The sequence below is a fragment of the Lepeophtheirus salmonis genome, chromosome 1 (genome assembly GCF_016086655.4).
Source record: "Lepeophtheirus salmonis chromosome 1, UVic_Lsal_1.4, whole genome shotgun sequence".
NCBI lineage: Eukaryota > Metazoa > Arthropoda > Copepoda > Siphonostomatoida > Caligidae > Lepeophtheirus > Lepeophtheirus salmonis.
Window position 1 is genome coordinate 28,013,192 of NC_052131.2, and position 25,575 is coordinate 28,038,766.

At 33.9% G+C, this 25,575-nt stretch overlaps 1 protein-coding gene and 1 long non-coding RNA gene across 3 annotated transcripts in view; one reads left to right on the forward strand and one right to left on the reverse strand.

Annotated features, from left to right (window-relative positions):
• The first annotated feature begins 678 nt into the window (after window positions 1-678).
• The window catches only part of LOC121122090 (uncharacterized), a 30,835-nt gene continuing 5,938 nt past the window's right edge, over window positions 679-25,575 (forward strand). Inside the window, exon 1 of the long non-coding RNA XR_005865690.2 lies at window positions 679-6,011. This is a non-coding gene — a long non-coding RNA (uncharacterized lncRNA). The remainder of the gene's footprint in view (window positions 6,012-25,575) is intronic.
• Window positions 24,436-25,575, reverse strand: part of Ent3 (equilibrative nucleoside transporter 3) — a 143,489-nt gene continuing 142,349 nt past the window's right edge. For both annotated transcript variants that reach the window (XM_040717088.2, XM_040717096.2), the window contains exons 8-9: window positions 25,198-25,385; window positions 24,436-25,144 (exon numbers count right to left, since the gene is read on the reverse strand). In XM_040717088.2, coding sequence (XP_040573022.1) covers window positions 24,494-25,144; window positions 25,198-25,385 — 839 coding nt within the window. In that variant the 3' untranslated portion in view covers window positions 24,436-24,493. The remainder of the gene's footprint in view (window positions 25,145-25,197; window positions 25,386-25,575) is intronic.

The following is a 25,575-nucleotide window of genomic DNA, read 5'->3' on the forward strand; positions in this document are numbered from 1 at the left end:
CTATGTTAAATCAATATATTCTTGGCAAGCGAGTATACACTCAGACCATGAATTACTATTTAGACTATGAATTATTATATTATTTGTTTAAAATAAATAATTAATAATATAAATTTGGAGACCTTTAAATATTATTTTAGTAAATGTTAATGAAGAAAACGATTCTTAAATTAAAATACTAACAGTTTATAAGTTTTCTTTCATCAAAAGAAGTGTTTCTGATAAGAACCATTTGTATTTTATTTTGTTCAATGAGAAATATATAGGTGACCAGGGAGAGTGACAGTTCCTGGTCTCTATCTATGAGGATCTATAGTTGTACAATGAAGGAATCATTACTATCAACAATATCTGCGTAGCCATTTGGACATTCCTTCAATCTCAAAACACCAGAAAAATAGACTTTAGATTAGATTTGTCGTTCTCAATTCACATTGAACCTCTCGTACTTCGTTGGATCTAAAGAGGAGTCTGTTCAGAACAATAGGTATGTCAGAGTTCGTACTTTTTGCTAAATAAAGAATAAATAATACTTTAGTGATTAGTGGGCTATGGGCTAAGGTATTTTAAATCATCCAGACTTTACAGGTGGAACTGGATTGACGTCACTCATTGTTTATTAACCTGTCAATACTTGCTCTTCCTTTTTTTACTTTTCAAATATATAAAATCATCAGTGTACTTAGTAGAGGAGGAGATGTGGCTCCTCTATAAGTCTTAAACAAATTTAATAAAATAGATATATATATAATTAATGTTTGTTTTGTTATAACAGTTAACTAAGGAGTCAAATGGGACGAGTTCTAAAGATCACATACTATTTATTCTACATAAAAACTTTTAGTACTACGTGTTTGTTTACTTTGTTCGGGAAATTCCGCATCGAGGAAGAGAACAGGTGTTCTATTACAAACGAGACGTCGGAAAAAGAAGTTGAAGAGGTATGGAGTGAAATAAAGCTGCTCCAGGACGAAAAATAGAAGCAGAGAATCGCATTGGTAAGAGCTTTAGAGAACGGAAACTCGAGTAAAGATTTGAAAAAATTATTGGGCAAATTTGAAAAACCGTCACGAGTCTCAACAATTTGAAGACAAAGCTGATCGAGCACATGAAGAAAGTTGAGATGTTGACTGTAGAAGAGCTAACCAACTTGCAGTAAGAGAAGTAGAAGATTTGGAAGAGAGAGTCATGATGGCAAAGGTAAAAATGTTGATCTGGAGTCTTAGAGAAGTCGTGATCATAACTTAAAAGAGCTGAAAATTAAGCTTGAAATAGAAAAGATGAAGTTGGCAAATGAGAAATTTGTGGAAGACAAAGTGAGTGAGCCTAGTAATGATAAAGAAACGCCAAGAGAAGATACAAGTTTGGAAATGGGATCTACACTAACAGATGAAGAAACACCTATTGATGGAAATAATATAGAACTAATCCAAGGGAGAATGAGAACCAAAGATGTACCACTGCTTCAAGAAGGTACTAAAGATAATATTAGAGCTAACGATAGTGATGGTTTTAGACTCGGAGAAGAAACATCTATGAGTTTTATTCAAATCATTCCCGTTTGGAAGAAGTATTTGTGAAAAATACAGAGCTCCTAATTCATTTGTAAAGGAATTAGTAGAAACGGAAAGGGAATCAAAGAGTTCGGTGCTTCAAATATAAACCTGAAAAGTGGGATGGAGATATAAAGAATTATCATTTGTGGAAAACTTCGTTTTTTAGAAACCTTAGAGGCAGTAAGTGCTACGAATGAAGCGACAAAGCGAGCATTATTGATTCAGGCATTGTCTAATTCTTATCACGAGGATGTAAGAGTAAGCTCGACAATTAAAGGCATTTGATAAATTTGAATATACAATAACTGAACAGAATTTACTGAGATAAATAAGGGGAGAGTTTCATCAAATAAGAAGAATTGAAGATGGAAATAGTGAACAAATGAAGAGTCTGGCATTATCTATCGAACACTTTTGAGATCGGAAGAGAAGAATTGGTCAAGCAGAATATGTTGATAAAGGTCTTTTGATAGAAGATGTTATAAGTCATAAATTACCTGAGAGATTATCCGAATTATTTATAAGAATGAAGAAAGGTTAAAATGTAGATGAACTAGTCTAGTTTCTAAGGGAAAATGCGTATACATGCAGGAAGAAAAATGATGTGAGAACTCAACATCAGTCACTATCGCCTAAAAGAAAAGTTTGTTTTCGTTGTCTGAAAGTTGGACATAAAAGGTCTATGTGTCCCAATTTTGTAAAATGTAATCTTTGTAACAGACACAATCATCACACTCCCCTTCATATACCAATCAAAAAACATAATGAAATGGAAAAATCAAATGTTAATATTCTATAGGTAAATAAAGTACGGCCAGTGGTTATGATTGAAATTCAAGATTGGGATGGATTATGGAGACAAGTTCGAGCGTTGATAGATTCTGGAAGTGATACAAGCCTTATAACTATAAGAAAAGATTTATTGTCTCAATTAGGTTTAAATGGAATTCCTGGTAAGATTTGTTACGAGGTTGTTGGTGGAAAGTTACGTGATGGAAAGACGAGGAAATGTTATGTCATTGTTTGTTGTATGAACCAAAATCAAACAGAAAAGGCCTACAATCTGCGCTTGTTTTCTATAGGCAATACATGCGGGAAATCGCCGTAATTGGAAAAGTATTTTTTAATCAAATATCCATAAAGTGTTTGTATGATAGAGTAGCTAAAGAAGGATGAGTAATTGATGTTCTGATCGGTCAAGATTTTATATATCATCTGGAAGAATTGGGCCGAATAAAACGCAAATGGAATGAACCCTGTGCAATCAAGTATCCTCTAGGATGGGCTGTTGTTGGTAGAGTTAAGCAAGTGTCAACTAATTCTCTATTTTGTGTTAGAAGGAAAGTCAACGTTTTTAGAATATATGGTATAATTGATGAAGACGTAGACAATTTTAGGAAAATAAAGTTAAATGATCAATCAGGAGTAAAACCTACTAGATTGTGCTTGTGTAGTGAGAAGGAATTTGACGAATCTGGTTTTATCAAGAAGGTGAAAGAGGATATTAAATTGGTAAATGGTCTCATGGAAGTGAGACTACCACGGAAAAAGGGTTTTCTGACAAAGCTTCCAAATAATAGAGAGGAAGCTATTAAAGCGATAAGTCACGTAAGAAACAACTGAAAAGAGATGGACATATAGAATTATTCAATTATCAGATAAATGATTTAGAGGAGAATCCGTTTATACTAGAAGTTAAACCGAAAGACAATGAAGAAGGTTTCTATTTAAATATCCGAGGAGTCCTAATGACAACAAGTGAATCAACTCCTTTGAGAATTGTTTTTAACTCTGCAAAATAAGTTTGGCCAGGATTCACTTATAATGATTGTTTCGAGAAAGGACCTGATTTGACGAATAGAGTATTTGAAGTTCTCATAAGATTTTGAAGATACTAAGTGGTTTTCAATGGTGACATTTCAAAATTGTTTAATCGTATTTTTGTTAAAGAGGATGATAGAAAATATCAGCGGATTGTATGGAGAAATGGAAATGAAAGAGCGAATCCGAAAACATACGAATGGACACGTCTGATATTTGAAGATGAGCGTAGTCCAGACTTATCTCAAAGTGCCGTCAGATTTATTGCTGAAAAGTATGCGAATACCAAGAAGCTAAAAGAGACTTATTTGAAGATACTTATATTTATGTCATTGCTACATCCGTGGAAAGTGATGTGGCTAGTAAAATAATGATGAATGTAGATCGTGTTCTGCATTGTGGAGGTTTTAAAATAAAACGATGGTATTCCAGTGCGTTAAGCTCAGGAGAACCTTGTGCGGTGATTCCAGTTCTTGTACATAATTGGGACGTGGAGTCGGATTATATACGACTAGGAGTAAGAGAATGTCCAAATTTAATCAAAGTAAACAAGAGATTTTGTCAGCTATTGCTCGGATATGGGATCCCCTAGGAATAGTGGCTTCTGTTTGATTGTGTTGAGAATAGTTTTTCAATCGTTGTGGGTACGAGGAATAGATTGGGACACAGTTTTAGAAGAAAAAGAAGCAGAAGTATGGAAGACACAAATCAAATCACAAGAACTGTTGAAGGAAGTACAAATAATATCATTACGTCCAAAAAATGTAGTAGGAAGACCTGAAATTCATGGATTTGCTGATGGAGGAGAATTAGCTTATGTAGCTTGTGTGTTGGTTCGATGGAGACTGGGAGATGGAAGTTTTGGAGTCAGGTTTATAGCGGCGAAATCTTACATAACTCATATTCGAATCAAAAGGATAACTTGAATTGAACTAAATGGATTATTGATCATGACAAGACTTATGAAGTCTATTATAAACGTGTTGCAATGGAAAACAGTAAAGGTTTATATGTGGAGTGATTCAAAGACTGCATTAAACTGGATTCGAAATGTTGAAGACTCTTTTAAGACTCATGTGCAAGCTCGTGTGTCGAGAGATTCAAGATACTTTTTCACCAAAATTTTTCGTTTCGTTCCAGAAAAGTAAAACCCGGCGGATGCTCTCACAAAAAATTTCACCGTTAATGACCTGTTCTGTCGTTCCTCTACAGTGAAGACTGGCCAGGATATCCCCAAGAAATCTATATGAATGTTCGTAAGGATCTGGAAATCAAAGAGACTAAACATCTAGGAAAAAAATGTAGGGGAAAGATAGGAACAATTTGTATGGAGTTTGAAGGAGATGATAACCTTAAGACTTAGGGATTAAAGTTAGAAGACACACTTGTGTGGAAAGATGTTCTTAATTAAGTAAATAAAGAGGATAATATGGGAGCAAAATTGAAAGTCGTTAGAGCTCTTCTAGGGAACGAAGATTTTAAAAAGAAAGAATTTAGAAGGTTATGTCCTGTCTACGATGCAATAGACGAAGTTTATAGAGTGGGTTCGCATTTGGTGAAAATAAATTGGATGACAAAAGAACAAAAATGGCCTATGATTATTCCTGGAGGCATAGTTGCAAAATGTATCGTACATCACCATGAGAAGGTTTATCACGGGGGAACAAGACGAACCCTTGCATCTATTTTACATGATGGGTTGTGGATAATTGGAGTATCACGTATAGTATGGAAAGTTATAAATACATGTATCGATTGTAGAATTTCAAATCGGCCAGCTATGGTTCAACAGATGGTCAATTACCCGGTTTTTGTATGGCGAAAGAACAAAAGCTGTTTGAATGTACATCCCTTTAACTTCTAGGGATATTCATTTAGAATTGACTTATGATTTATGTGGTGGAGGAAAAGGATTGTCATCAAAAAAGTTCCTTTCAGCGTTCCAGAGGTTTGTGACTTTGAGTGGAGTACGAGCAGGAGTAATGTATTCCGATCAGGGAAATAATTTAGTTGGAGCTCACAAAGAAATTAAGAGAATATGTGATCATTGGAGTGAATTTATGAAAAATGAAACAATACAAACTAACGATTTGGAGTGGAAGTGGAACTGCCCTCTCGCTCGTCACATGAATGGAGCTGTTGAAAGTTTAATAAAAAGGTGTAAGGAAGGCTTTAAACGGAATTATGAACTATAAAGACGTAATGTTAACCCCAGATGAATGGTTTACAATATTGTGCGAAATAACTTTATGGTAAATTCGAAGCCATTATTTCCTATTAATTCAGCAAGTCCTTTGGACGAAGCAGGTCTCACTACACTGAACAGCCTCTTATACGGGAAAGGAATAATAGTGGACCAACTAGATGAAGCCGAATCTAGTTTTCTTCGTAAAAGATTCCAACTAATTAAAAGAAAAACTGATATTTTCTTGAAATTACGGATAAGATTTATGCATCCACAGTTAATGTTGAGGACAAAATGGTTCAAAACGAGATAAAATATTAACAAAGGTGATTATGTGATGGAAAAAAAGTCTAAAACCTGGTGGAATCATGTCAGAAGGTGTCTGGAAAGCGGCATTGTCTCAAAAACATATCCTGGAGATCAAATTACCATCATAATTAAAACTTACAGTAAGAAGTTCTTTTTTTAATTCATCAAACTATTAATTCTCTTATATAATGAGTTTTTGTTATTGAATAATTCCATAATAACATAGAAATTAAAAAGTTACTAAAATATATGAATTTTTATCATATAATCACATTAATTGAGAAGTAGTTGAAAATAAATATAAAGCAATTTTTTTAAATTTTTGACCCTGTGATTTATCTATTGTCATTATCATTGTTAACTTGCCATGTTCCTTCTTCAACCATAAATAAAATGAAAATTGAAGATATATACTAAAATTAACTCGCTCATACTCTTCCTATCTCCCTTTTTTTAATTTGTATTTAATGGCTCTAGGCATTTTAATTCCCAGTAAATTCATTTCCTGTCTTTTCATTCCATGTAATTTCATTCCCACTTTGAAGAGGGAGAGTTAGTGACGTCATACGGTCAATGTTTCTAAATAGTTAGTAGTTTGTGTGTAGGGCTGTAGAGGGTAGCAGTGGGCAGTCGGCATTGTGGAGGAGTGATGATTAGTGATGGATGGAAGACGAATATGAATGAGTTATGGTGTTTATCGATTAGAAATGACGTTATGGTAAATCTTTAATAGTGAGTAGGGATGGAATCCCAATCCGTGGATATTATTTATATCTTGAGAAATAGAACTAAATCCCGTCATTACTCTTCTTCTTGTTCATCGTCTATCACTACTCGCTCCTGCTCATCCATGGACCATCATCAATTTCATCATTTTCCCTTCCTATTTTCATAATTGAAATCCATGTAAACAATAAACAAGTTGCTCGGGCTCTCACTCCCTTCTCCAGGATCACTTACTCTCCCTGCTTCAAGTTCAGATCTGGACTGAATCCTACAACAATCATCTTGTTTCATACTTGTGCTTCTCTCCCTGTGCCTCAGGTGTAAATTATTATACAATCTTATGTGTTTGTATCTTATGCATATTTTGTGATTCTATGTTTGAGCCAACTCTTTTCTTTATGGCAATTAACCATTTTCCTATTACTGAGGGAATATTGGACCCTATTTTTGCCAAATACAAACCATAAATATATAAATTAATTGTAGACTACTTTTATTGGAACACAAATATAAGAATAAACTATTTCAAACAAATTTATTAATGGGGCATAATTATTTGTTTATATTATTCAAAATTTAGATCATGTAAGTTATAATTGCTATAGGTTTAGTTAAATTGAAGTTAAAATTTATCAATTAATATGAATGAAACAATAAAGTTACTTAGTTCCAAAACTAATAAAAAACATTAAATTAAAAACCTATTTAGTCCATTTTGATTTGTGTTCAGACCTGGTCCAAAATAATTTTTTATACGATACGTTTTTAGGTGATTTTTTACAGACATAGAGCTAGAGCCAACATTATAGCAGACAAAACCAGTTTAACAATAGTATCATTAACATTTTAGTCCTGATTTGAACTATAAACCATGGAATTATTACGTATGACTTAGAATATCATTTAGTATGAAGGGTTTTCCCTATCTCGACATCTTTATATTTAATAATTTTAATAAAAATAGGTTTATTTGTTTGGCGGCCAATTTTTATTTTTTTCTCACAAAAATACTACCAAGATAGAACTAGAAAAGTAGGTCTAAAATTGAATTTGCTCTTTATCATAAATTAACATAGGATTAATAAAAACGTTGTTTCCAAGAACTCATTTTGGTAGTTGAAATTTATTGGATGATCTTGGAGATGTTATTGAAGCTCAATTTTTTATCGCCAAACTATGGTTCTAGATGATAAAAAGCTTTCTTTATCCTGGATAATACCGACAACGAAACCAGAACTAAATTAATACTTGATTAAAGTTGCCCAAATTTTCATTATTTACATTGCCTTCATTAAAAAGATAAACCTTTAGCAAATTTTAGTTGAAAAATAAGTCTTTTTAACATAGGCTTGTTTGAATGAAAATTGTGTTCTTTATCCAAATCTATATTTAAATCACCAATAAGTATCATAGATGTAGGATCCGTTTTCTGGGAGTTAATAATAAACTAATAAAGGAAAAGTTGGGACTCTTGTTGGGATCATCAGCATTTATAATCATTGAATTAAACTCTTTCGAACTACCTTTCCTTCCTTCCAGAGGAGTAATAATTGTCCAATTTGTTATTCTTTCCTAGTGAAACCGAACTAGTACAATATTTCATAATTTGCTGGGTATCTAAATGTGATTTAGAAACCCTATCAGGCTTTCTTTTAACATGTTCCTCTCCTTCTTTTTCCACTTCTGTATCCAAAGAGTATATATGAATAAACATATATCCTTCTTCGCTATTTACCTAGTTATTTTCATTTTTTCTTCCATCCTCATCACCATTCTGACCTTTGTTTGAGTAATCTTCTCTATCAAGAGCAGTATAATTACTATAATTTTGGTATGACTTATCCATCAGATTAGAGGTGTTCTTTAATCTAATATTATCTGGTATTGGAAGCCAGAATAGCTTTCAAAGACTTATCATACTCTTGAGCTTTAAATTTTAAGTTCCCACAGTTGATTGTGTTATGACCAAAGCAGTTTTGCCATTGAAATTACTGAGGATACGGTTGTGAGCTTTTATAAATTCTCCATGAAAGACTCCAAAACCTAACTAAATGGCTTAGGGCCATGCAAAGAGATACAATTGACTAGACACCAACAGCGAACTCAAGACTATGCAGTCTGTATTTTAATTTACTGATTTTGTCGCTAAATTTTTAGATCATCCCGTAATAAAGGAAAATCACTCCAACGAAGGTAGGCAATGTTCCCCGATAATATGTATATTGCTTCATGCTGTGAATCTAAGAGATAGCTTGTTTTTTTACTTCAGTCTCGCAGATATCTTAGGCTCGTATCCAGTGTGATCACGGTAGAAACAGGATTACCTTCATCCACGACAAAGTGCTTAAAAGCACGAATAAGAGTTTGAAGAGCAGGGAAAACAAAAAGTAACACGGATGATCGACGAGATTTATTGGGTTGTTAGCGGATTAAAATTCAGGGAACTACAAATAATCAAACTTCTAATAATGTTCTCACATTCATAATAAAGTCAGCCTTGGGTAAATAAATGAACATTGCTGCCCTCATCCCAGTAGTAAACTTAACAGCGGAGTTCCTGTTTAATGAGTATAATCCCATCATGGGGACTCTTTGGGAAATAGGTTTCACTGTTGTTGCATTATCTGTTGACAATCACACAGTAAATATAAAATTATATATCTGTGTGGGGGCAATCTTCAAACCTCAATTCCTCATCCTCAAGATAGTTCAAAGTGAGTTCATCTCCTCATCGATACGGTCCACAATTTTAAGAACGTTTATTATTGTTTTCGGAGAAGGGAGAACTTGGTAAGTCCAAATATTTACCTTACTGAATCACCACCTCTGCGTCCCAACTTTTTTTTTTACCCACATCAGAGAAATTCATACGTTAGAATCCACCTTTAAAGTGAAATATGCTCACAAGTTTCTCTCAAGGTACTCAATCCCAAATCCATCGAGAAGACTAGTGTCAAACTTGCAGATGCCATTTTCCATGAGTCCACCATTTTTTTAAATACCCTAATGGAAAATTCTACAAAAATAAATTAGTGAATATACTTAGTTGTACTTCAGTGAAAATTGTTTATTTAACAAATATCCAAAGGATACTACTGAAACGTAAATAGTTTCCTTATTTGACACAATTCAACTTGTTAAAGTCGATCTATACAAAGTCAAAGAAAGAATAATTTCAAAAATCTTATCCCTGAAAGTAGCTCAGTATGATATTCAAATTGAGAACATTATGGGGGAATCTCCCTATTATATAACTTTCTCTAGAGGATCTTCAACGCCAACAAGGAATAGTATTTATATTTCGGATATATATCACAGTCATTATCCCAGAACTTGGTATGTCTACACATCTCTATAAATATATAACTATGATATGATGTTAAATCAGGAAAATAATAAAAGTAAATGCTCAACTACCGTTAGTTATCATAATACCTTCAACTAGAAATAAACTTCCTAGAAACTTATATAGAAGTGAGATACATTCAAGTATTTTAAGAATAATCAGAGATTCCTATTATGTCCACAATTTTGTTTACACTATGTGTAGTCATTTTCTAGAATCACTTTACTTTAAGTTGAGGGTATTATTATGGTCTTTAATATCAAATTGCAAATCTGGTCACTGTTTTTCTACTTATATTCCTAAAATATCGATAAACTTTTCAACGTTGTGGTGAATAATTCTGTGATGCTTACTGAAGATTAAATATTTGCTATCATCAATACAACAACAAAAACATTGCCAAACTGCATTCGAACTTACAGGTGATAGTACTTCCAATATTATATTTTTATTATTACATACGAAATAAAAACTATTTTTATACTTATGTAAAAAAAAAAAATGCTATATGAACGTCGAAAGTAATATAATAATTTACCTATTTTAAGTAGTTAAGTAATATTTTATAAATAAACGCAGTTATACAATTGTATTCCCCCCTTTTCCCCCAATAGAGAACGGTCACACAAACAACAAAGGCGTTTGGTACCCCTGTACGTGGCGTTGTGGGACACTGGAGTTGTATACCTACGTTTATTTATAAAATATTAATTAACTACTTAAAATAGGTGAAGTATTATATTTGATTTCATCTCCGTAGGTATACAATTGTATCCTTCAAAGGTGGTACATTGATTTTTGAAACGAAATGAGTAGAGAAAATAAAAGAATGCTCATTGAGTCTACTAAATTTTAGAAAAAAGGAAAAGTTATATTGCTTGATTTCTAAATAAATAATAATATATGGATTGAAAGGGACATCTCCATTTCTAATGACGCGAAACAAAGAAGACATACTTTTATTTGCGGAAGGACGATCCTCCTCGTCCTGTAATTTAAGAAAGAAGAAGTACATTATAAAAACGTCTCAATCCAAAAACCCTGTTTGATAATCTCGTTTAAGGAAGACCCTTCATTTCTCTTAAAACCAAGCATGGCTGACCTAGTACTAAGGCTGGTGAAAGAGCTAGGGGCAATACCGACAGCTTCCATGCAAACTCTTGTTGTTCAAACTAGTGGTTGAGAGTTTGTGTGGAAAATTTGTGCTACCGGGCCCTTGTATGTATTAAAGAGGAAAGTGGTATCTATATTAATGGATTTTTTAAAAGATATTAGCTTTAAGATATGAGATACTGAGCCTAATCTTTCATTCTCATATTTTGCTATTGTTATCTCTTATTGCTATTATCTAAGATCTCTATATTTTGAGTTTTTCTCTAGTCCTAAGAATGGGATAAATAAAGTACCATTTTTATTTCTTTTTACAAACTACCCTAAAATGCTTAATGAATATACTCTGGAAATGGAGGCTAGAGCTGTTAAACATAGAGTCTTTCTAGATAGTTGTTCTTAATCTGGTAAATTTATCATATCCCAGGTTTCTAATACCTTTAAAAGAAGTCTGACATCCCAAGTTTCTCTGTATTTTTGTAAAAAGGCTGACATATATTAAATAAACTCTTCACAAATCTCTTTAAATTTGAGGAATTAGATAAGGTTGCTGAGTCTGTTTGAAATTTTACACTTGCTGCTCTAAGTGATGCAACAGAAGAGAAACATTTTCCCTCTTCTACTAAACTACTTAAATAATTAATAAAGTATTCTGCAGAGACGTTAAAAGGATCTATGACAATGTCCTGACAGTAGACTATAAATCAATTCAAATTATATGAGTAAGCTTTTCGTGAAAAAACTCTAATGTCTCCTATCATGATATCAATTGATTTATCTGTTAAACCTTTTTGTTTAAGGTAGTTTTTTAGATTTTCCATGCCATCAAGCAACCCAGGTCTATCTCCGGCAGGTCTCCTGTTTGTGGATTCATTACTGCCTCCTTGCTTATATTCATAAATTCCTGGACTAACTCCTTTATTTCTTGAAACCAGATCGACTTTTCCCAACAAGGTGTTATTATTATCGCCGGTCTTAGTTTCGGGTCTCTTAGTCTTATCAGTACTTTGTGAATAAGTGGAATTGGAAGAAAGAAGTAACCCTCTTTCTTCTAGTTTATCGCAAATGCATCTGCTGCAATTGCTGTGTCGTCTGGAAGCCAAGAAACATATTTCTCTGTTTGGTGGCATTCCCTTGACTGACGCAAAGGAGTTGTATTTTGATTTGCACCAGAAACGTATTATTTCCTGAAGAATCTGAGGCAATAGCGTGAGTTCCAGATTTCCTGACCCTGGCATGAAAGGAAATCTGCTTCCACATTGTCTATTGTCGCGATCCAAAGGAATCTCGCCCTGCAGTTCATTTCTATGTTTTTCTTCCAGAACGTTACTGCTAAAGTTGACATTAATTTGTTCTTCGTTCCTCCCATTGCCTTGAAATAATATAAAGCTGTAGTATTCTCCACAAAGAAAGCAATGAAGTATTTTGACATATTATATCTAAGCTATGAATAACAGCTTTCATTTCCAGAATATTAGTATGTTCTATTGATTCCCAATTACCCTGGATGCATCTCCCGTCTGAGGTAAAAATTCCATATCCCGAGAGTGAAGCATCTGTGCTAATCTCCAAATATGGATGGAAATCCTTCCAAACGTGTGTGCATTGAAAATTAGTATCTAATGAGAACCACCAGTCTAACTCTTGTAAGGCCTCCGTTGAAGGAGAAGCCGTACATACATTCGGATTCAGTCGAGAGCATTGTTTGCCAACTCGCTGAATTGAACGAAAAAATACTGGGCCAAATTCAACGGCTACTCTAGAGCTTTCTAGAAGGCCTATTTTTTTCTGGACTTCTTTCAGAGACCATTTATCTAGTTTTCTGGGAGACGAGCACCAACATTTTATCTTTGTTACTTTTTCCCTTGTTACTCAGACTACTTAGTTCTCGGTATCCCTAATAATTCCTAAGTGTTCTAAACTTTTAGCGGGGATTAAGTTACTTTTCTGTCCGCATACATTAAAGCCAAGTGAAGTGAGAAGTACAATTGTACGGCAAGCGTCTTGGATTAATGAATCTCTGGATACACCTTGTATGATAATATCATCTAGGTAAATACTACATGATATATTTAAAATTGATCTTAAGTATATAACTATGTTTTTATTAATTTAGTGAAAATTCTGGGGCACTGTTTAGGCCGAAACAAAGAACGTTAAGTTTAAGAAAATTATCTTCCCATTTAAAAATAAGTAACCTTCTATGATCGCTATAAATAAGGAAAGAATGGTAAGCATCTGTTAGATCGATGGAACATAGAAAATAATCTCTCCTAATCCAAAGCTTCAATTTTGAACTTTGAGTGGACTATGAAATGATTTAGAGGTTTCAGATTAATAATCACTCTCTATCGTATTTTGTCTTTTCGTTTGACAGCAAAGATGCTTGAACAAACCTTGGGACATAAGGATGAAAAATCATGAACAGAGGTAATATCACCTCGTTCTAAAAGGGATGCCACCTCCTTATTAATTGCTAAGGCCATGTCTTTGTCTAGAGTGGGGTTTCCGATTATAATGCTCTTCTTAGGTGCCTGGCTAATAAATTGTAATTTGTAGCCTTCTTCTATTATTCTTAAGACAAATTTACTTTTGGTTATTAATTTCCACCGGCTTCAACTCAATAAAATCACGAATATGTGCATGGCGTAAAATTTAAAGGAGTCTTCAGTTTTAGGCGTGCGCGTCTAAAACTGAACACTCCTTTAAATTTTCACATATTCGTGATTTTATTGAGTTGAAACCGGTTTATAATTAGAGGCAAGGGTCTTGACTAGTTATAAACAAAACTCCAGCAAAATCTAAATAGCAACAGTGAAACAACAGCCGATAATATGGAGAGACGTCGAGTCGCAATTTTGGAACTTTCTGCGCGAGGAAAAACTCCCACTGAAATTGCCAAGGTTCCGAACTGCAGCCACACCACCGTTTACAGCGTGGTAGCCAAAGGGACTCCTGAGGCAACCACAAGATCTAAGTCAAGGCGTCGAAGGTCGGATGAAATGGTTGCTGCCGTGAAAAAGTCTAAGGACCATAAAAGTTATTTAATTCACCTCCTTTGTTATAATTATAGCTCGAGTAATTCGTGGATTTTTTCCCCTTTGCTGGAAAGGTGTTGGACATGTCGAGGTTGATTGAGCAGGTTGACGGGGAGGATAGGGATAGAATTTGGATTCTTTATTCTCAGGAACTGGCTTCCTCTTAGAAAATTCCTTTACGCTCTTGACCGTAGAGGCGGTGTAAGGCATTTTCCCTGTCTTGTCGAAGGAGTCTTTCTGAGCGCGAACCGCCGATTTTATCTCTTGGCTAGGTTGGCGGTTAATACTCCTCTCTTGCAGCGGGTAATCAGGCACTCAATCCTTTTGGGATTGTATGAGCTCCCAACCTCTTTTCTTACTTTCTCTGACAAGCTTATCAAGGTCAGAGATTGAAGAGACAGCCTTGCCAAGCCTGGCGGAGAGTTCAAGGTGTGAGCTTGCTAATAACTCCTTAGCCTCCCTTAAATCTAAGGTCAAGGAATCATTAGAGGTTTTTATGAGATTACAAGATATTTTCAAAACCTTGTTCAGCTTCTCATACAGGTGTGCGAGTCAAGAACTGAACACTCCTTTAAATTTTACGCCATGCACATATTCATGATTTTATTGAGTTGAAACCGGTTTATACTTCGAGGCAAGGGTATTGACTAGTTATAAACAAAACTCCAGCAAAATCTAAATAGAAACAGTGAAACAACAGCCGATAATATGGAGAGACATCCAGTCGCAATTTTGGAACTTTCCGTGCGGGGAAAAACTCCCACTGAAATTGCCAAGGTTCTGAACTGCAGCCGCACCACTGTTTACAGCGTAGTAGCCAAAGGGACTCCTGAGGCGACGACAAGATCTAAGTCAACGCATCGAATATCGGACGAAATGGTTGCTGCCTTGAAAAAATCTGTCGAGGACAAGAGAGTCAAGGTCACCGTCAGCGCCCTCTCCAGGGAGTTCAACGTCAGCAGAAGGACCATAGATCGGCTAGTTAAGAAAATATCTTGGCCTTAAGATCTACAAGAGAACCCCTCTACAAGCCCTCAAACCGTAAAATTTAAAGGAGTGTTCCGGTTTAAACGCGTTCACCTGTATAGGGCAATAAAAGGTCTTTATGGAGGATGGTCCAACTGGTTAGGTTGGCCTCCGCCACATACTGCAAAAAATCTGGATTAGCCTCCGGGATCTCTAGCCTTTCATAACTCAATGAACTAATTATGTTATGTAGATGATTGCATGAAGTGTCGAGTATAGGTACTTTTTTTTCATTAGCAGTGTTAACTTCGTCAGCTATTTTCAGTTTCGTCTCGTCTTTGTCAGCCAATAGTCTTCGTCATCATTTTATCAGCTTTTGTCTTCGTCATAGGTTCGTCTACATCATAATATTGTCCTCGTCAGACATTTTCATTATTTCGTCATAGTTCTTTTTTATTTTGTTTTCGTCAGAGTTTTGTCTTCGTCAAAGTTTCGTCTTTGTCAGAGTTTCCTCTGCATTGGAAACAATTTTTCTAGTTTGATATATATTTTTTTAGTAATAAATAAACTTTGAAAAATAGGGATTTAAAAAAAATGTCAATATGTCCCGGAGTAGGTTCATAACCCACAACCAAATCATTGTAATTGGCAAAAGAAACCCTTATTTCAGACTTTATTGTCTTTTTCTGCCCACAAGTTGGGCTCATAACCCAACGCCAATTTACTGTTTTTTATATGACTTCTTGTGTATAACAAAAAAATTTAATTATATAATAATACTTCCTACTGTATTTGTAAAGGCGATCACAGGTGCGTCCGTAGGGGGTTGGCTGGAGCGTTTGTAGCCCTCCCTAAATTAAGGATTTTTTGTCTTGCATTAGAAATTTGTTTTCGTTATTCTGGGAAATTTTGTAGCAGATCAAAAAATTTAATATTTACAAGTTTTTTCCAAAAAATTTAATTCTCTTTGTGTAGCTATGGATTTTTGAAATTTTTCAAAAAAAATAATATTTGGATTTCTTTCAAAAAAATCCAAAAAGCAAGCTCCCCTCTATATATAATCCTTCGGACACCCCTGGGTCATCATCAAGAAAGGGGGCTCAGTCCTAGAAACATTTAAAGGACAAATTTTTGAAGTTAAAAAGTAAAATATTCAAAATCTGATTAAATTATAGTCCAGGTTGTGAATCATTCATGAATCAGTGTTGTTTTTTTTACAGACATTCTCATTATTTGTGGTCAGTGTTCCATTTTATTTGTATTCGTAGTTGCAATAAGCGAATATTTACGTATTTAATTTGTTTGGTGTTCTAAAATTTATTAATTATACTGTTCAACAGGAAAAATGGTACAAAAGCAGTATATGCTCAATTTAATAGAGTTTGATCCCTTGATTCCTAACATGGCCTTATTTTTTCTCTCAAAGTCTCGTAGCCTTCGGGAAAAGTACACATATATTTTTTTTGTTATTTTTACGGTTTAAAGCTGTTTTAAGCTCCAAGCTTTTCACACCAAGAGCTTAAAACATCTTTAAACTTTAAAAATAACAAATATATATATATAGCCTTTTCCCGAAGGCTACGAGACTTTGAGAGAAAAAATAAGACCGTATTTGGAATCAGGGGAACGAACTGAACTAAGTTGAGCATATGCTGTTCTAGTGCATAAAAAAAGTGTGACTTTGTTGGATATTGTTATTTAAAATTGAGTACACTATCTTTTGACACGTAATGATTTTACAGCAAAGCGTACAAACAATAAAAATATCGGTGCCAGTGATTGGAAAATCTCTGTAAGAAATATTCATTTCATGTTTTCACCTGCTAATTATGAATTCATATGCAGTTTATATAAAAATCATTACATACAAATGAGTTGGAGAGGTATTTAGTGCCTATTTACTTGAATGAAAGATACCTAATGCAGACTCATTACCAAATAGTATGCCAAGTTCCAAGTATTGGCCGTGGAAAAACAGAGTCTTGGCTGTTGTGATCCACGTAGCAGAAAACATATTTTATAGATTAGGGACAAAAATGATGTATTAAAACAGCTCAATGTAAGAAAGCAGTCTGAGCTTTGCAAAAAGTAATTCCTCAGTGTTGATGTAAGTTCTAGAGAGAAGTTACATTCCCACTGACCACATCAATTCTGTTGGATGGAAATGAGCAAGGCTATAAGTGGTGCAATTACACAGACTCTAAACCAATAAGTGCATCTGCAAAAAAGGGAAACCTTTGTGAATGATAGAACAACATGCAGCAAAAACAGTTTATTTGGTGAATGTGTTTATGTTTAGGATATATTTAGGTAACATTAGTTATGTTTTATGTTGAAAAGTATATTTAATAAGTTTTTTACCAGAAATATACCAGAGTATCAAATTTATAGCAATTTAATTGTATCATAATCAAATAATTAACAAACAAATTGTTTAGTATTGAATTGTTTAATAATCAAATTATCCACAATCATTTAACCTGATAATGTGAATGAAGTTCATATTACCATTGACGACTCTATTGGAAATTTTATAATTTGTCCTTTAGCACATTGCCTACTCTGACGTGCATTTTTCACATTGCCGGTAGCACATATATATACATTACATTACAGACATTTAATTATTAATTAAATTTAATAAGTTTTTACAAAAGTTTTGTGTTATTAGTTTGTTGTAAGATCATGCACACGAACCATCAGTATCAGCTATTGTATTGATATTTTTGGGTTTGTAATCGTAAGTCATTAGTTTTTGTCAGAGTTTCATCAGTGTCATAATATAATCATCGTCATTATTTCGTCGTAGTTATCTTTTATTTCGTCTTCGTCATGATTTTTATCAGATTTTCATTTTTGTCTCGTTTTCGTCATGATTTTTGTTCAATTTTCGTCTTGGTCAGGAAAAAAAGTTTCGTTAACCAAATGATTTCGTTCCATCAGGCTTGACGAAGTTAACACTATTCATTAGTCATTAAATATGTATATATTTTACTTTTATTTTATTAATTATATGAATATTATTTTTTTAATTAATGAAGTTCTAGCCAGATTCTCATTCTTAGTAGTAAATTGGATATGAATTAATAGAATTGTAATATTTAAATTCCTAGATAAATATCACTTAGGAAATTTAATACAAACGACATTCGATATTCAAATGTCATTGATCATATTAGAAAATAAAACTTAAAAATTCATCGAAGGAGTCTGTAAATCACTTTAATAGTTCTCATAACTTTGCTTGAGATCTATTGGATGTACGAATTCACATTCCTAGATATACAACTCCGAGGATTCCCTTAAGTGACTAGAATACTTTTACTTTTTTGAAAACAAAAATAAAGTTCATGAAGAGACGAGAATTATTGTTGTCATCTTTCTTTTCCGATTCCAGATTGATCCTACTGTACTGAGCTTTACAGCTTTCCTCGCATACTTCTCTCATTTTCTTGTGCTTCCCTACGACTCGACCTTTGAGTGCCTCCACGTAACTTCTGACGGGGTTTCTTGACTTAAGGCAACAACCTCTTCTTCTAAAACATTCTTGATCATAACAAAGTGGAAGTCACTGCTCTTGCCTGATATTATGATTGTTCTTCAATCTATTAGTATTTTCCATTATAAAAGTCATGTCGAACTTCTTCCATTCGAATCGCCGTTGTGTATGTTTATGACTTAATTTATTTAAAATACTTCAATTGTAAAAATTCCAACTACATCCGAACAAAATACTACTGTGTTGTGTTTATATGATGATCATTAATGAATATGATTGATATATAAAAAAATTGGCAAAATACTACTCATTAATTTATCTTATATTTGTTAAGATTTAAATATCTTTATTTTAACTGAGTAAAAAGGATCATTCCTTTATACGAAAATAAAAAGGAAAAAAGGATACAAGGTACTATGATGAATATTTAATATCATCTAAACAAGTCAAACTCCTACACTACTCCCCCCTAGACGATAAAGTAAGTAAAGAGCTCGTCTAGTTAGTAATACACTATAAAAAACATCATAAAAACATTGATAAATAAACAAATAGATCATTCTTCAGTTGTAGATCTTATGTCGGAGACGCTGGAAGAATGCTTGGAACTCCAAATGCAAGTCGAAGTCTATCCATCGATACATTGTCAGTTCTTCATCCAGAGTCCAATTTATAGTAACGATCGTGCCTCTCAATCACCTTAAACGGGCCCAAGAAAGTTGGAGAAAGAGACTCTTTTGTAGGTTTATTTTTAACAAAAACATATTCGGTTTTTTTAATGGGTCCTTTATTAAAGTGTCTCGGAGGAACGTGTGTTATTTTCTCCATTGTTTTAAATAAACTTTCGACGTCGAGGTTGGCAGAAGTAAAGGTGGACGCGTTAAAGAAACTAAAGGCCATGGATCCTGAGCGGCCTGTGAGTTATTGAAAAAGTGAATATTTAGAACCCGAATCTATTGGCACTGAGTTCCTCAATCCCTATTAAACTACAGGTAATGTATTGATCCATTCCTCTTTTTCTTCCAGCATTCGTGCTACTAGCCCGGTCTTAAAGGATCTGTGGAAATGTTTTGAGTCCGTTGGACTCTGGATGATACGAGGTTGTGTTCTTGCATCCAACCCCAAGTGTCCTGCAAACACCAATCCATAATGAACTCGTGAACTGTGTTCCTCGGTCAGACACAATGGTTTCTGGAACTCCAAACCTCGAAATCCAACCACTCAAAAAATTACTGACTATTGTCTTGGAGGTTATATCTGAAATAAGCATAACTTCTGACCACCTTTTGAAACGATCCATATTAGTTAGGGCATAGCGCTGTTCCTGAATTAGTGGGAATGGACCGATTATGTATATGTGAATAAAGGAAAGTCTTTCAGATGGAGGATCGAAAGACGACGTAGGTTTTGATGTCCTGAAAGGTTTGGTTTTCTGACAGGCTAAACACTGTAGTGAAGTTTCTGACGTCTACTCGCAAATTAGACCAAGCATAAAAGAGTGAGACCCTCCTTAACGTTTCTTTGAATCCCGAATAATCGTCCTTGTGTACAGAATGTACGATTCTTTGATGCAATTCTGGAGATGACACAGCCACACGGAATGCATCAGCATCGCCAAAACCAGCAAGTAGTGTTCTTGCAATATATTTAAAAGAAGGTTTAGTTTTAAACTAAAGTAAATTAGGATCCTGTTTCTTTTGATCCTCAATTATATCTTCTATGAAGGTTGAGCCTATTGTGATTTTATTTATACTTCTATAAAGAATGCCTGATTTAATTTTCCAGAAATGTGTTCGAAAAAAAAATCAATTTTTGAAACTAATAAAAATTGTACTTAGACCCACCTCCCTATGATGCATATCGCAGTCTAGTAAAATATAGTGTGACCCACATGGGGGTCTCAACGCAGGTTTTGCACGCAAATTATCTTAGTTTTTATACGACGAATGCATAGTTTGTAGAGGGCAAGGGTGATAGAAATATAAGGTTAGACCATCCTGTAATCAGGCTTGCTATAATTTATAATTTTATTTATCATACCGACTGTTGGGCAAAACAGACAGATTTTGACAAAACACGCAACCAATCATATCATATTCTATATTTTGGAGAGGGCCTTAATTTTATTAGAAGATACCTCTTTAGAAAATTCTAGAGTTAAAATTTTGGAATCGACCCTGAATTTTAACAAATACATTTAAAAAAAAAATAATTAAGACTTGAAATAAAATGTTTACTTACTTGGTTTCCCTATTTATTTTTTGCTAAAAGCCGATAATTTTTATTAGTGACGACAAACATTGATTGGTTCTCTTTTGGGAAGAGGACGCCCCTAATAGTACCGGTATATCGAATAACACAACTTGATATATAACTAACATAATCGTCAAAAAAAATTATGACATCATGAGAATAATAATATAGAAATTAACATTAAAATAAAATAAACTTTGAGGGTAAATTGTTTATACTTGCCGGCACGTCATACCTTCTCTTTTTATCTCAAAATTGAAGGGATAAATTTAATTATCCCTACCCTTTAATAATAAAGAAAGAACTTCCCTAAATGAATTAGTAGTCGATATTTGGACTGAGGATGAGGCCGGAGGAGATCACATCTCATTATTTAAAGTACTAGGGCTGTTTCTGCGATGTGATGTTTTTACAGATTACCCAACTTTTGTAAATTATAGTGTGAAAAAGCTCATTTCACTAACAGAAGGAGGGTCTACGAAAAAGATTGACAATATATGAAAGTACGTATGTACATTTATAAATGTTTTCACATAACCAATACGCTGTACATGCATGCATATAGGAGTATATATCTTATACAATAAGTATGTACCAGTTTTATACCACATAGCTATAAAAAGGAGAAAAGCAATAAGAATTTATGGGTCTTGATCACGGAATGAGTAAATTATTTTCAGTGAAGGAATGTTTATAATATTATTTTTCTTCTTTTATTTTTCTTTGTCTATGTGTCAAAAGCTTTAGGGTGAAGTTGACTTCCCAACTTTGTTCAACCTTTTTTTGGTACATATGGATCTAATAAACACACACATCTGTGCAATTTCATTGAAATATATTATTACTGTGAGCACAAAGCCGATGAAATTTTGAAACATTTACCTAATTTTTTTAAGAGATATCCAATTAAGATATACATTTTAAATCTGCCTCTTTTTTTCTTATTTTTTAAAATGTTCCTTTAATTGGTTAGATGGAGTTGCACTGATTAAGTATAAGTAAACCTTATAGACTACATTTTTCTCCATCTGACCCAGGAATCTTTTGGTGAAATCCATATACATGTAGTATATTTCTTTCTCTAGGAATCGCCTAGGCGCGAACGCACATTGAATTCAAGAGAATAACTTTTCCCGAGCACGTTGTCGATGAGCTACTGCCTCCTTTGTGTAATATAAATATAAAGTCAAGAATAAAAACATATACCAATGAAATACATAAGTATTTATACTTTTTGAAACTCTCATCCATTTTTTGCAATAACTAGTCATTTTTTGAGTCATGGAATTTTAATCTAAAATACATATTTAGAAAAAAAAAAAAAAAAAAAGGTTAGAGACTTTCAAATCACAAAAATGTGATTTTTATAGTTGTTATTTTATTAAATATTCCTTAAATTGGTCAGTAGTTGGAACTGCACTGATTAAGTATAATTAATACAATACTATACAGGGTTGATCTTATCTAGTTATACACATTTCATTATTTTCAATCCGGAATGATATTGATGCAAAATTTTGGAGAACCCAATCTCTGAACAGACCAAGCTGAGACAGTTGGAAAGAGCAAAGAAGATTCTAAATTTTCTCAAGACCAACGAAAATTCGGGCAAAGTTTTACTCTTTTCAGATGAAATTTTTTCACTGTTGATGCCAATTTGAATTAGGAGAACAACTGCTACATCACAACCGAATATCCAGACAATGTCTCCGCTTCAATGAGATATGCTTAAGAACAAAAAATCCAGCCGGAACGATGCCTTGGGCTTGCCCCCACCCCCATTTTTGTGGAGAGGAAGGAGGGGCTCAAGGCAGATAATTACATGGAACTTCTGGATCAGAAAGAATAACCTTGGGCCAGACAAATGTTCAGGGACAACTTTGTTTTCTCTCAAGACTGAGCTCCGAGTCATCACAACCCTAAGACCCATGCCTTCCTGACAGACAACTTTATGGACTTTGAAGACTTCAATATGTGGCCACCCAGAAACCCTTGGACTACTCTATCCAGGCACGTTTGGAGGGGAAGGTATGCGCTACTCCTCACGGGATTGTCCAATGTCTTGAGGCTTCCGTTCAGAAGGAGTGTACCAAACTCGAATACGACTAAATAGTCAAGGTCTGTAAGGAATTTAAACCTTGTATTGGGACCGTATTAGATATGAGGGGTTATGTATTGATAAAATTTGTGCATTTTCAGATGTTTTTGATACATAAATGTCCTCGCAAACACTCTTGTTAAAATTTTACTCTTGAAAAGGATAAAATATGTTTCAATAGATAAGATCAACCCTGCATTATTACAATGACTCAATCTGACCTAGGTATTATTTATGAATTCCATTTACATAATGTATACTTTCTTTTCCAGGAGCGCCCGTGTATTAAACCTTGAGAGAATAATTTATTTTGACCATGTTGTCTACTAAGAACTACGTTGTTTTTGACATTTTTTCCAAAACTTCATCAGCTTTGTACTCTAGGTAAACATTACTATATATGTATGAAGTTGCACAGATATGCTCATTAGGTCCATACACACTACCAAAAGAAAAAAGCTAAGCACAATCTGTCAGAATTTAAGAATTTAGTAGGCACCCTAATGTCCATACTACGTGAGAGCCTACGCACATTCCTCATTGACTTTTTCCCTAAATGAGTACGCCTAAAAGTAGAGATGCTTTACATGAAAATTGAACAATAAACATACATAACAATGAATTGTATGTACAATGTACATATAGATCTTCTTCCCTACTTCCTTTAATTGTACAAAGTAAAGAAGGGGAAAAACTTCTTCAAAGTTCCAAAGAATACAAACAAAATAAAAGAAACGAATAAAGTTTTTTTTATGCAAATGATTGATTGGCATATGCATATATTATTCAATATGCTTATAGGTATGACTTTAAAAAAAATCAGTTCCAAGGTAATCAGTCTTCAATTTTTAATAGGTGTATAAAAATAATTTCATTATTTTTCTAATAAATTGCCTTATTAATAGTATGTATCTTGTGTTGTGTAAGTGCAATTGTTTTACACTAGATAGTGTTGTAAATATAAGATTTCGTACCAAAGAAAAATTTGAAACAGTTTTGTGATTGTTTAACTTTGTTTTGTTGGAGCGGGTGTCAAAGATAGATATAAGTAATTAGAAAATCCGCTATATTTTACAGTGTTTTTCTTCGATAAAGGCAAAAACCAATACAGGTGGCTCAAAATGTGAATAGTATTTATGGTTTTGATACTGTGCCAGCCAATTCCACGCCATTTTGGTTTCATTGTTTCCTTTTCGGTAAAGACGGAAGGCCAATTGTCGAGAATGTGGATAAAATTTAATAGAAATCGTTGAGTATGACCGTCATGTATGTAATGTTTGATTGTCAAGGAAATAAACATTAATGGAACAAAATCAATACAAAATAATTAATTTCTTTTTACTACACCGAATATAGTGTCAATATTATCTGGTTAAAACAAGTTATAGTCATTTGAAGTTCTGTTACACCATATCTGTATGTAACTTGTCTATGTAAAATAGATAAATAAATTATAATATTTAGATCTATACACTCCCATGTTGAGATTTTACCACACTCAATAAAATAACTGTCAAAAAACCATGTGTGCCTGTTCTTATCTTATTTATTGAAAAATATGGATGTGTTTAGTTTGCTTAATTGTTTTATAACATAGGAATAGTTAAATTATGTAATGCAGGCGAAATAAATCCATTATCTGGGGATACTGAAGAAGAAAAGTACTCGGGAGTGGATGTAGACATCAGTGAAGAGATTCCAATGGCTGTACCAAGAATGGACTGAGTTAAGTTTAAGGCAGCTGACTGCAAGTTAGAACTAGATGGTGGAGAAGAAGTGGTTCTGGTTGAGCTCATCCATGAAGTCGAATTGAGAGAGGGTGACAAATCTTGAAAGGAATGATTCAAAAATAGGGGTATAGTTGTGAATCGCCTCGTTGCAATGCGTTCATAGTAACAGGGTCTTAACAGTGGAGGACCCAAGAGATCCTCTAAAAAATATGCAATGCATGAACCGCCTGTAAGGCCTAGAGAGTAGGAAAATGTCATGAGATTTCCAACGAGTTCTCTCTGGTTTTCTTGTACTTTTCCTGGAGCGAGGATCATGGGAATTGAACCAAATATACCATTTGATAGTCCAAGAGCAGCAGATACAAGTATGGCCCAGCCTTCACCTTTGAGAAGGGGTGCATGGCGTGGAGCTGCACACATGACCATGAGTGGAACAAGGATGAGTCTTGCCATTGACATGAGGAATAGCTCAGACCCACTCCAGGAGTAAGGCAGAGACGCCATAACCTAAGGGGGTAAACAGATTGTATTCTGTAACGCTAGTAATTTTGTGTACATACCTTCCCCACAAGATCCGTAAAGTTAAATACTGCCATAAGAAGAACCGGCATCCAGGATCCAAGGTTGCAACTAATGATCTCCGACTCTATTCCAGGAAAGAGTAAAAGGGTTACAAAATACGTGAGGGATATTGCACACATGTACGTCCAAATGTTTTTTGATATTTCCCATCGAGACCGTAGTCCAGCTATAAGAAAAAATCGAAAAAATTACAAGGAGTTAAATAGTCATGGATATATAACATAACTAATAGCTTAATTATTCTCTTCTGGTGATGTATAAAATAATGGTATAAAATTATGAATTATTTTCAATCAAATATTTTACATTTATTCATATACTGAAAATATGAATTTTTTATTTGACTTTTTTTTATC